Below are 12,692 nucleotides of genomic sequence, written 5' to 3' on the forward strand. Positions count from 1 at the left end.
GGGGTGCACTGGATGCAAGAAAGGCCTTGAATGGCCAAAGCCAATCCTGTCTGAGAAGTGTTCATTGTCCAGACAGACAGCATACAAAAGTCAGCCCGGTCAGCCTGACACAGAGCTGGAGCACATGCTGAGGGCAGTGCCAGAGAGAGTTCAGGGTCCCCACAGCAGTGGGACGCAGTGCTCCCAGGGCTTATAAATAAACAGGCATGTGGGAAATGCACATTCTTTCTCCAAGAAATATAATTTATGTATACAGCCAGTATTTTTTCTAAAGAAAACATTACCATGTGGGGCCCCTGCCCCAACAGTGTCCCTGAGTGTCCTCGGCCCTGTCCCCCTCCTCCTGTTATTGCTTGGATAGGAAAGACCTGGCCCTGGGAATTACAGAGCAAGGCCCCTCTCCTCACCCCCTCAAGGCTGTCCCTGGTGATGGAGTGGGGGCACAATGTGCCCATCCTGCGCCACGTGCTGTGCCAGCCACCCTGGCTGTGCCCATTTAAGGGAATGGAGAGTGCAGGCAGTAGGAGAGGCGCTGAGCAGCCTCCCAGAGCAGAGAGCCCCTCTCTTCAGTGCAGGAGGCCCTGAGGCACGGTGGCTTCTTTTCAAACTTGACAGCTGGAAGGCTCGGGCTGTGGGGAAGGGAGGGAGGGCTCTCTTCACCCAGCAAGATTCCAGGCACACGCTAGGAGAAGAGAACAAAATGTAAGGTGGGGGAGGAGAACCTGCCTTCTGTACCCCACACAAATCTCAGGGGGCCTGGGGAGGTATGTACTATGAGCCCCCACAAGGGGTGAGGAGGGCAGCTGTGGTGTTTTGGCCTCAGTTTCAGTTTCCCACTTCTGTCCTGGGCACCAGTCCACTCCAAGCCCTGGGCCAGGCCCTCCTCCCAAGGGCAGTTCAGCCTCACACAGGTACACAGTCCACCCCGGAGGTAGTGTCTCCTGCACCATAAAGGATGGGCCTAGGTCTAGGAGATCCAAACCCTAGTATAAGGGAAGGAGGTGGGTGCCCTGTACATCCAAACTCAGCCAGAAATGGTGATTCCGTGGACATCTGTGGCCCTGGTTCCAGAAGGAAGCTGGCACCTCTGTTGTGTTATCAGTTGCTCTGTCAATCCTGGACCCAGCCCAGACTTCTTGGTCTGACCGCTGCTCACAGTTCAGCCAGGGACCAGTCTTCTTACTGCCCAGGAGTGTCTGAAGATGGCCCCCAGGCAGCTTGCCCAGTGTGGCCCTTCCATTGCTCCAAGTAGGGGCCTAAAGGTCCCACAGGCCCAGGAAGCCAAAGCTTCCCAGGGCCCCTCTTCCCAGAGTGGCCGAAGCCCATGACACAGACATAGGCTCAGGTGCCCAGACCTGGAGCGTCTTCCAGGGCGCGGAGGCTGCCCCCGGCGGGGCGCAGACCACGGGATCCAGCGCCCCCTATGAGCAGGTCTTCTTCCTCCTCATCTTCAAAAGCCCTCGCCGGTCGCCTGGGCGGTGGCCGGGGTGTCGGCTCGTCGCGTTCGGCCATGCGCTCGACTGCGCCCTCGCCCACGAGGAAGACAGTGTCGGCGACGCGCGGGGGTCCAGTGACCGGGTTGTGGTCATAGGAGAAGACGCGCAGCGCGCGCAGAGGGTGCAGGTCGGGAAAGCCGCCCAGGCGGTTGCGATCGAGGTCGAGAATGTGCAGGCGGCCCATGCGCAGCAGCGCGGGCGGGAACTCTTCGAAGCGATTGCCGTAGAGCCAGAGGCCGCGCAAACCCGTCATGCGTGGCAGCTCAGCGGGCAGTGCGCGTAGCCGGTTGTCGCCCATCTGCAGCGACTGCAGCGCCACCAGGCACAGCAGCGGCCGCGGGAAGCGCCGCAGGAAGTTGCCCTCTATCCAGAGGCAGCGCAGGCTCTGCAGCTGCGCGAAGTCGGCGGGCAGCGCCAGCAGCCGGTTGCCGCCCAGGTAGAGACGCGTGAGGTGCGGGAGGCGACACAGGCCGTCGGGCAGCCGCTCGAGCTTGTTGAAGTCGAGCGCCAGGATGCGCAGCTCGCGCAGCTCCTCGATCTCCTCGGGCAGCTCGCGCAGCCCAGTGCCGCTCACATACAGTTTCTGCAAGCGGCTCAGCGCGCATACAGCGCTGGGCAGCCGCCGCAGCCGCCGCCCGCTCAGCTCCAGCTGCTGCTCGCCGCTGCGCAGCTGCTCCTCTGCGTCCGACGGCAGCTCGTCCGGCGTGGACTCGGCGATGCCCATGATCACCGGCCCCAACCGGGGCCTCCACCGCTGCCACCACCCGGCATCGCCCTACCCCAGCGGTCCCCCGGCCGCCCCGACGGGGCCGGGTGCTCGCGGACCCCGGGGCCCCCCGCCCCGGCCTGCCCCTGCGCGGGGAGGGGGGCCGGGCCGGGCCGGGAGGAGGCGCCCGCTCGGGGCCCCGCCGCCGCGCGCGGAGCTCAGCCGCCCGCCCTCGGGCCTCCCCCGCTGCCTCCGCCGGAGGCTGACTGGCTCTGGTTAGCGCTGACTCGCAGCTTAGCGACCCGTCGCCCTGGCAACCCCGACGCGCGTGTGGCTGCCAATGAAGCGGAGGGAGGGCGGGGCGGGGCGGGGCCAAGGAACCTCCAGAGCTGCGTCCGGGTTCCCAAATCCGCCTTCTGCCGGCCTATCCCGCCCACCCCAGAGAGAGCACGAGCTAAAGGATCCCTCCCCTCCACCCCGGGGCGGGGCTGACTCTGAGACCCGACATCTGACGCGGTCTACACCTCCAACTACACGAGCCGTTTTGTGTGCTTGTGCGCACCCCAGAGCCGCTGGTCCAAGAGGAAGAAATTGAAGACCGAGGAAACCCGGGCGCAGGACCAAGGACTCTGAACAAGAGGCTCTCAAGGAGGGAGGGCTATTCACGTCCAGTGGCGTGCGACCAGGCTCCCTGCGAGGGTCAGTTCAGTGCAGTAATTCTAAACAGTGTTACTTTCTGGCCCTTTTCACACTGCGGATTTGCGGTGATTCAGGACTTGGCTCTGCTCCATGCCCGTTCCTTGACCACGGCCCCCTCTTGAGGGCACCATTTTCAGCTGCGTACCCTCTACCGATGCCCAAGGTCTGTGTGTGGTTGCGGTGAACAGAGGACTGAGTGGGACAAGTGTGCCCCTTTGAGTGCCACCAACGATGACCACCCTTATTCCGTGGCGCTTCTCCTTTTGCTTGCTACCACCATTTACCTCCCCTCCCATCTGGAGCCCTCCTGTCAGAGCTCCTGGCAGCAAGTCACTGGCTCCGTTTTATCGCGAGCCTCCCATACAAGCCCAGCATTGTGCTAAAAGCATTGCACGGAGTCCTTCGCACAGCCTGGGAGGCAGAAACCCTCATCACCATGACCCCAATTTCAAAGATGGAGAAACTGAGGCTCAGAGAGACTTGACTTGAGCTGGGTGACTTGCTCAAGGTCACCCAACTGATGAGCAGCTGGGATTTGAAGCCAGGCAGTGTGATTAGAGAGCCTATAGCCTAAACCATACATCATGCCAACAAATGGAAATGAGGACCACTCGACCCCTGGCAATGAACTTTCTCACAACAGAGCCTTTGATGCTTATGACAAAACTACAAGGAAGACATTAGAATCCCATATGAAAGATGAGGAACTTGGCCCCACAGGAATTAGGCAACCTGCTTAAGTTCACGTAGTAGAGTTTGCAGACAGGAGCTAGGTCTGCAGGCCTCATGCCTCCTCCATCCTGCCTTGTCTTGGACCCCACTGCTGTGACCCATGTAACTGGCCGAATAGGCTGATCTCAGGGCAGCACCCCACCCTTTGGTCCACCCTCACTGCCATCCCCATTGGGGGGTAGGGGGAGGCCAGCCCAAGGACACCTGGAATATAGGCTGCTGGGCCAGGGAGGTTTGTATGTCCCCTTCCCTCCTGGCACTAGCTCTGCCACATAGTAAACAGTCGAAGAAAAATGTTAACATTAATAACAATGGAGGCATACTTTACATACACCTAAAAGCATAGATTGTAAGTGTACAATTGGATGCATTGTGACAAATATACACAGCCCAGTCACATCCCCACCACCCTGAGAGTTCCCTTGAATCTCGCCAATCTTCACCTCCCAGAGGCTACCACGATCCTGACTTCTATCATCATGGATCAGTTTCGTCTGTTCTTGAATTTCATATAAGTGAAATCATTTAGCATGTATTCTTTTTTTTTTTCCTCCTGGCTTTTTCTGTGCTCAGATCCTCATTATTTGTTGGATAAATGGAATGAAAGGGCAGAGCAATAGCAGTTGTAACAAGGGGTGTCATGGACAAACAGGTGATGAGGGAAAAGTGGCAGGTGTTTCTCTGAGCCAGGCACCAACTATGGATCCACATCCTAGGAAGGACTGACAAGGTGAAATCAGGACTCTAGGCCAAGGTAGAGAACTAGGCAGGAAATGAGCAGAGCCCAGAGCCCAGACACCAGACCTGGGGTGTAGAAGGATCCTCAGCCCCAGCCCAGACCTCGTAAGCCCCAATCCAACTCTCTCCCTTCTCCTTTCTTGGAAGGACTTCCTGGAAGAGAAAGGCTGGCCCCTCAAGGACCACAAAGGTGGAAACTATATGGTCAAGCTGATGGGATGAAGTTCCCTCTCTCCTCATCTTCCTCCTCTCTCCCCCACCACAAGCAGTTTCACCATCGAGGGAACATTGGCTGTGGAGGAGGCAGCTTAGCTGGCCCAGCCTGGCCACATGCTCAGGCTGGCACTCCAGCACCAGGCAGCCCTCTGGGGCTCTGCTGGCACAGGCTTCAGTCACATGAGCCCATATACCAGCCTGGCATAGCTCCCTGGGGCCAAAAGCATGGAGGATCAGCCCTCTTCTTTCTCTGAGTCTTTTTCTTGCTCTGGGTAGATCTTGTTCCTTCACCTCCCACCAGGCCCTTCTCAGTGGGTAAAGGTAAAATGTGCTGGCGTTCTGGGCCCACGCAGGCTGGCAGTGGGGCAATCATCATGATGAATCACTCTGGCACCGCAGGTGCCCGGTCCTTGTCGAGGCGTCACTAATGAATTAGCTTCGCCCCCAGCATGAAGCCTCTCAGCCTTTCCCCACTTCCCAGGAAGGCAGGAAACTGAGACCTGGGAGGGGGAACAAGGAAGGGAGGAGGAAGAGGGTTCTGTCAGCTCTAGGCATGGCTCCTGGACCCTGGCCATCCCCTCTGCCCACACATACACTGCAAAAACATTCCAAGTTCAGGTCCGCAGGCCTCCAGAAACTGCCTCTTTATTCCTAATCATGAGCTATAGCAATTGTGCCCACCCCCATATCAGTACTTTTAAATATTTTTTGAAATATAGAAAAGGTACAAAGCTCTCTGTGATAAACACGGCTATGCCCGATATCCCCATTGACAGTTGTTCACATTTTGTCATACTTACTTTAAATCTATTTTATTTTAATCAAAAGGAAGAAAACAGCACATGTGATATAAAAGTCTCTTTTGTGCCCCCTCCAGCGTGCCCACAGGCACCTAGCCCTCTCCGCACTGACCCTGCCAAAGCCCCCTCTTCTTCCCCACTCCTGCCTTGGTGCCAGAATCACTTGGCTGCTGCGAATGTTAGCATAGTAGCTTGTTAGAAAGCAAAGAAGGATTCCAGCCTATTAGAGCCAGCCATGAAAAGTCAGAGCTGGGAGGGTGCTTAGCTCCTCTGGGAGATCACAGGATCTGTTAAATGTCTGCAAGAAGCTAGAGACCTTGTTGCAGAAAAACGAGTGGAGGTGGGAACTCACCCAATGATATACACAATTCCCATAGCTTTGTGGTCTCCTGGGGGTCTGGTCCAGCTCTCTCATTTGGCAAAAAATGGAAAGTGATGCTGTCCTTCAGGCCATGGCCCACTCCCCTTACCTGCACCAGCCAGAACTTGAGTTCCTGCCACCTTTCAGGTATTCATTCAACAAACATTAAGCACCTAAGCAGTATCTAGGCGCTGGAGATTACTATGAATGTGAACACACTAGGCAAAAATTCCTGCCTTTGTGGAACTTACATTCTTCCAAGTGGAGATCATCAACAAAATACATGTGTCACCTTATGATCAGACTGCGGAGGAAACAGAGAAAGAACAACACAGAGGAGGACTGGGGAAAGGGAGAGGGGCTGCCATTTAAAACTAGACGGCAGAGGGAGCCCTCCTTGAGACGATGGCATTTAACAAAGGTGTGGGTGCAAGCCATGACGATATCTGGAGGGGACACATTCTTGGAGGAGGGGAAAGCAGTGCCAAGACTCTGGGGCAAGAGTGGGCCTGGGCCTTCAGGAGAGCAAGGGAGCTAGGCCTGTGTGCCCCAAGCCCAGGGAGCAGGGGGAAGCATGGTAGCCGATGAGATGAGAGAGAGAGACAAAGAGAGAGAGGAGGGGGCTGGCCAGAGAGGGCCAGGGTGAAGACTGTGGGTTTGACTCTGGATCAGAGGTCACTGGAGGGCCTTGTGCAGAGGGCACACATTTCGATAGGATCTCTTTGGCTGCAGCTGCAAGAAAGATGGGGGGGGGGGAAAGGAGCTTGTGTAACTGGTACTCCTTCATCTTGCTTCTCTCCCACATGATAATGATAGTTGTCATTTACTGAGCACCTACAGGTTGTCAGATTTACCCTTTGTCACAGCTCTGCCAGGCAGAAACTATATTCCCTGCCACCCTCCTCTATAAATGAAGAAACTGATTCAGAGAGATTAAATAGCTTGAGCAAGGTTACACAGCTGGTAAGAGGCAAGGCCAGGATTCAAACCCAGTCCATCTTACTATAAAGCCTGGGCTTTTCCTACTGTCTCACTGACACTCTCATCGGGAGAAATTAGAGAAATCACCCAGGGTGCCAAAGCTTGTCCCATCCTGCAAATGGCAAAAAGATTTCCAGGAGTGCCCTACTTGGAGATTTTGATGTTGTCAGAGAGAACAAGAGCAGCTGAGAGCTGCACCACTCCCCATTTCCAATCCCAGTCCCCAGGGCTCAGTGTGTTTCCCTAACTTGGGGGTGGGGTATCCTAAAACCCACAGGGCAAGCCTAAGAACCCCCAACGGATTCAAGAGGACAGAGCAAAGAGGCCCCCAAGTCCTGGATCACTGTAGGTTTGTCATCTGGGCTCAAGGTTTACTTTATAGCAAATTCTAGGCAGTCCCCGGCCCACCATTGGCCCAGAGCCTACGGTGGACAAACTCACTAAGCTGGCTCAGCCACTGACAGCCTACTCCTCCAGCACTCCCTAAGAAACAGGAGCCCAGGCACGCCCTGGGGATCATGTTCTCCTGGAACTCTAGCTCTGTAAGTCACCTGCCTGGTCTGTTGAAATCTGAGAGTCCTCCCCAACAACCCCAGCCTGCCAAGGGACACGGGAACTGGAGCCACAGAGGGCAAGGGTACTTGAGGAAGGGGAGAAGATGACTTATGCCAAAGGCCGTGCCTCCATGCCATGGATGGGAACCTGACCATCCTCATGGGTTCTGGTAGGCCACCACGTAGCAAAATGGGCTCCAGGCATAATGGCCCCTTCCTCCTAGGAAGAGGCAGTAGTGGTCATGGCTGGCAGCTGCTCTTATGTTAATACCTTTCTGGACCTGTCACCAAGTGCAAATCAGATCTTCTCTGAGAATACAGACTCAGGCCCCTACCCAAACAACCAAGGACTCACTTAGTTCCCTGTGGCAGAGGATGCTAAGAGACATCAATTTCTGTTTTCCCCCCTTCTTCTTGAGCACTCAGCAAAACTACTTTTCCCAGGGCCAAGGGATAGAAAGAACTCAGAGATGAATACTGATGGATGTGGATAGAAGTGAAATGTACCACTCCTGCACTCATTTTTATCTTCTGCAGTGTTAAAGATAGAAAGGAACCTGGATCCCTGAGTCACTACATGGAAATGAGCTACCTGACCCACGTTAGCTGAAGAGAATGAGAAATACATGTTTAATATATTTAGGGATGTTTGCCACAGAATCAGCCTGGACTAACACAATTCCTCTCAGTTTCTCAAACTCATCAGCTTCTTTCCACCCCAGGACCTTTGCACATGCTGGGCCCTCTGCTCAGAACCCTCTTCTCACTTTGCTGGGTTCACACTCCTCATCTGTAAGGTCTCAGCTAAAACCTCCCTTCCAGGATTCTCCAGAGCACATCAAACACCCATGTTACAGATGTAACATGATCTGTAACATGATAAGATGTTCTTGATCTCCCATGTTTCTCCTTCAAAGTATTTATTCCAATCATAATCGGATAATTATGAATTATTTCCCCTGTACTGGGATGTGAGCTCCATGAGGGTGGAGAGCTTCTCTTCCCCTCATCCCCCTGGGGCCAACTGTCCACTTGAACTACTCTCCCTCTCTGGACCTCAATTCTTACATCTGTAAAATAAGCCTGGACCAGGACTTGGATGATGGGAGGGAGGCACTTTCCCTGGGAACAAAATTTAAAAGGAGGGGACAAAAAACTCCACAATCAAGATAAGTAATAATTTAATGCAATATTTTTATAAATTCAAAGTTAATGCCAAAAAATTCATAATGAACAATACATTAAAATTTCAAAGACCAGATTAGTACCGGGGCTGTGCCGAGCCCTTACTGAAGTCAGCAGCAAAAGGAAAAATCAGTAACTAATTCTCTTCATCTAAAATTTTGATATTTTGTTCATCATGGATTTGTTGGCATTAATTTTGATTTTTTTTTTTTTTAAGAGACAAAGTCTCACTTTGTTGCCTTGGTTAGAGTGCTATGACATCACAGCTCACAGCAACCTCCAGCTCTTGGACTTAGGCAATTCTCTGGCCTCAGCCTTCCAAATAGCTGGGACTCCAGGTGCCCGCCACAACGCCCGGCTATTTTTTGTTGTTGTTGTTGCAGTTTGGCCGGGGTCAGGTTCTAACTCACCACCCTCTGTATATGGGGCCGGTGCCCTACTCACTGAGCCATAGGCGCCGCCCTAATTTTGATGTTTAAAATGATTGCATCAAACCATTGTCTTGATTATGGAGTTCTTTTGGCACTTCTTTAAATATTGTTCACAGGGACAAGTGCTGTGCTCCCCTCACTCGAGTTCCGGCTCTGGAAGGGGCAAGATCACCCTGTCTTCAAAGGACTTACCATGAAGCATCAGTGAGATAATATGGGAGCTAGGTATTACCATTTTGAGATATTAACTTGTTCCACTGTAGACAATTTCCTTATATCTATTCCCTGGCATTCAGATGCTAAATTGGCTTCCTATATTCTCTGCTCTCCAAGGGAAACCCAGAACAAAGAGTCAAATCCTTGGCTTTGAGTTGCAAAAGAAGCTTTGAAATCCAGAGCTGAGACTATAGCCTTACAAGAGCTGGGTTTTGAAAGAGAAAAATCATTTGTAACTTAGCTTTGGTGCTTGGAGAGCAGGGGCTGATGCCATAAGCTTTGGATAGGGGAAGCATCTGGCACATCATCTCAGAAGCAAAGATCCCACCCCAAAAGAGATAAAGGTCCCACTGGCAGGTGAGAGAGAAAGCGGAGCAGCACCGCTAAACACAGATCCAGCCTAAACGGGAGTCCTCAGCTGTACCTTCCCTGGTACATGTAAGAGAAGCCCAGGTACATTTGGGGTTCCACCAGAGCAGCAGGGACCAAACTGCACTTCTCTTACGTTGCACTTCTCAGATGTGGCCTGAGGATGCAACAGGCTACCCATAAGTCCTCTATTTGTATGGAGAGGCCTCAAGAGAGTAGAAATGGTCCTCCCTGAGTCCTCTACACACCCCTATCACCAGGAGGAGCTTCCAGAAGTTTTCATAACTCCCAGGCAGACATGGGTGTGGCTGACAGGGGTAGAACTCATGTCTTTGCTAAGTTCGGTTACTAAAAGAGCAAGACACATTTTTAAGCTCCTGAGTGTACCCTGTGAATTCCATGCCTGGCTGACAGGTCAACAGGTCATGCCATGCACAGTGGAATCATGTTCAAGGGCCTGGCTGGCACCAGGAACCTAGACTGGAGTCAAGTGTCTGGAAGAAGGACATCTTTTGCCAAGTCTCACAAAGTGTCCTTGCAGGCCAATATCGCATCCCCACTGGGAGTGCACAATACCCGAACCACAGGAAGGGTCTGGAGCAGCCAGGCATTCCACTAAGAACAAATGCTTTGCCTTCGCAGTGATGCTAACCTGAATGTGAAGAATGTTTGAATCCTTTGGGGAACCCAGCATCTGAAGCCCCTTTCTGTATAGGAGACTCCCCCCGCTGTACTGGAAGCTGAAATTGCCGACTAGTCACTTTCCCTACACCTACACCTAAGCTGAAAAGGCTGGGGAGTAGCTTTCCCAGCATCCCTTGTAGCCTGTGACCTGGGAATCACCCCCCGGAGACGCCCAGCCCACATTTTAAATGGGAAACGAGAGCTGTCGAGCAGATAGGATCATGCAGGACTCCTTTGAAGGGTCGTGCAAGGAGGGGCTGTGACCAGGGACCACAGCACAAAGCCCTGGGGTCTTTATGGGACCACGGCTGTGGAAGGACTTCGGCTGTGGTTCCTAGGTGAGTAGGCTCCAAGCTTTGTTCTAAGTCTCCCTGAAGATTCTCTGAGTGCCTGAGACTTTTCATAAATTCCTTTGTTCTTGCTTGCAAAGAACCCTGACAGCTGGCTGGGTCAGACGCATCAGGCAGTGACCGCTTGGGGAGTCATGGTCGTCCACCTATCCCCTTCCACTGTGGTACCCAGAGCCTCTGCACTGGGGGTGCCTCCTCTGTGCTCATGCCCTTCAATGCCAGCCTCCTGCTTACAGTGCCACACACCACCAGGAGACTGTGGCCTTGCCCTAAAGCTGTCTTACCATGGGGACCACGCCTTGTCATGGGCCCCATAGCAAGGCTGCTTAAGTCCGGATCTCATGAATGTCTTTCCTGAACACACTTCCCTCACAGCCCACCCAACCTAAGGATGGCTGGATAAAAGACGCCTTCCTCCCCAGGCTCTTCACCTGGGACCTAGGAAGACACACACACACACACACACACACACACACACTGTCACAGTCACACACACTTTCTCACACTTATACTCCCACACTCACTCTCACACACACACACACACTGTCATACACACACTCTCACACTCAAATGCTATCACACTCTCATTTTCATACTCACACACTGACACACTCAAATGCTGTCACACTCATACTGTCACACATACACACTCTCACACTCATACAGACACACTCAAATGCTGTCACACTCCTACTTTCTCATTCTCACGACATACACTCACACATATACACTCTCGCACACATACACATTCTCACACTCAATGCTCACACACATATACACACTTCACACACCCAGTCTCACACTCTCACACCTTCACATGCTCACACTCCTGCTCTTACACTTTCACACCCACCCTGTCACACTCACGTTCTCACATACACTCTCACACTCACATGTACACTCACATGCTCACATCCTTTCATACCCACACTCACTCTCACATTTTCACATCACACTCGCTCTCACACGCTCACTTCCTCACACTCTCACACCTCGCATTCACACACTCATGCTCTCACACTCACACGCTCACTCTCACACACATACTTGCACTCACACACTCGTTCTTTAGCAAAAGAAAACAAAGTTCCATGCTTACCACTGGCTGCAAATGTGATGCCCAGCTCTCCCCCAAGCATCCGGGCCCTGCCCCTGCCCACTCAAGAGCCCAGGCTAGTGAGAGTGAGAATTATCACAAGGTCCTGGTTATTACGCGGGGGTGACGTGATTCAAGGAACTTGGCAGAGCCTGTAGCATCATCTCAGGAAGCAAGATAACAGGATGACAGGCAGGCCCCATCAGGACCCTCTGACCCTTCAACAGAGGCCCTTGGTGGGAGTGCCTTGGTCTGATCCCTCCTTTATCCTTGCATATTTTGTTGTTTGGGAAAGAATTCCAAGGGAATGGGTGGTCCTCGAGATGGCCAGAGGAGAAGCTGGGGAGCCAATTCAGAGTTTCATGTAATGCATCTGCCTGGGTGTACCATTCCCACCATCCTCAGTCTCCCCACACAGGGCTTCCCACCATCCCTGGGGCCTGTAAACATCGGCCCCTACCTCTGCTGGGAGCCCTTTTCTCCCAGCTGGAAAGCTGTCAAGCCCATGAGTTGGTGGTTCTGCCTGCCACAACATGACCCAAGCCAGATGGTACCTGTCAACAGCAGCTGTCACGAGGCCCTGGCAAGCAAGCACCACACACACGTCCACATGCGTCACAAGTGGGGCCTGACTGTGCAGCACCCAGCATCCATCCCCACCTGCTGGGGTGCCAGCCCTCTGGGCTCCACACCCCCACACCAATGCCGTCAGCACACGCACCCACCTGTGTCCCCAAACTTCCTCCAGAGGGAGGCCCCTCTGTGTTCTCACTGAAAAGGTAAAGGCCCACGAATATTCTCAGCTGTGGGGGCTTAATAAAGGTTAGTCATCAGCCCTGTACATCTCAGGAAGTATTCTAAAATATATGGGGGCTGGGGGCAGGAAACATTTGGTAGCAACTACAATAGTCACCCATAGGAAGGAGTGATTCCATTGAACACCCAAAGCCTGGTTACCAGGTGAGAGGGGAGAAGCAGGCAGCTCCCAGGAAGCCGGCAGGTGGCCTTGGGGAGGCAGCCCCCTCCAAGGGGAGCCGAGGCCTCCAGGTAAAGTCATGAAGGTTGATAACCCACCCAC

At 53.3% G+C, this 12,692-nt stretch overlaps 1 protein-coding gene across 2 annotated transcripts; it reads right to left on the bottom strand.

The window, feature by feature from the left end:
* Positions 1 to 222: 222 nt before the first annotated feature.
* LRRC10B (leucine rich repeat containing 10B) lies at positions 223 to 2,432 on the bottom strand. 2 transcript variants are annotated; one of them, XM_053562687.1, is made up of 2 exons: positions 1,086 to 2,432; positions 223 to 682 (listed from the first exon to the last, which is right to left on the bottom strand). In XM_053562687.1, the coding sequence occupies exon 1, from the start codon at positions 2,218 to 2,220 to the stop codon at positions 1,342 to 1,344; it is 879 nt and encodes a 292-aa protein (XP_053418662.1). In that variant the 5' UTR covers positions 2,221 to 2,432; the 3' UTR covers positions 223 to 682; positions 1,086 to 1,341. The 2 variants fall into 2 exon arrangements, with proteins under 2 accessions (XP_053418662.1, XP_053418661.1); XM_053562686.1 differs by having other exon boundaries at positions 1,017 to 2,432.
* Between the last annotated feature and the right edge of the window lie 10,260 nt (positions 2,433 to 12,692).

The sequence above is a fragment of the Nycticebus coucang genome, chromosome 14, assembly GCF_027406575.1.
Source record: "Nycticebus coucang isolate mNycCou1 chromosome 14, mNycCou1.pri, whole genome shotgun sequence".
NCBI classification, from domain to species: domain Eukaryota; kingdom Metazoa; phylum Chordata; class Mammalia; order Primates; family Lorisidae; genus Nycticebus; species Nycticebus coucang.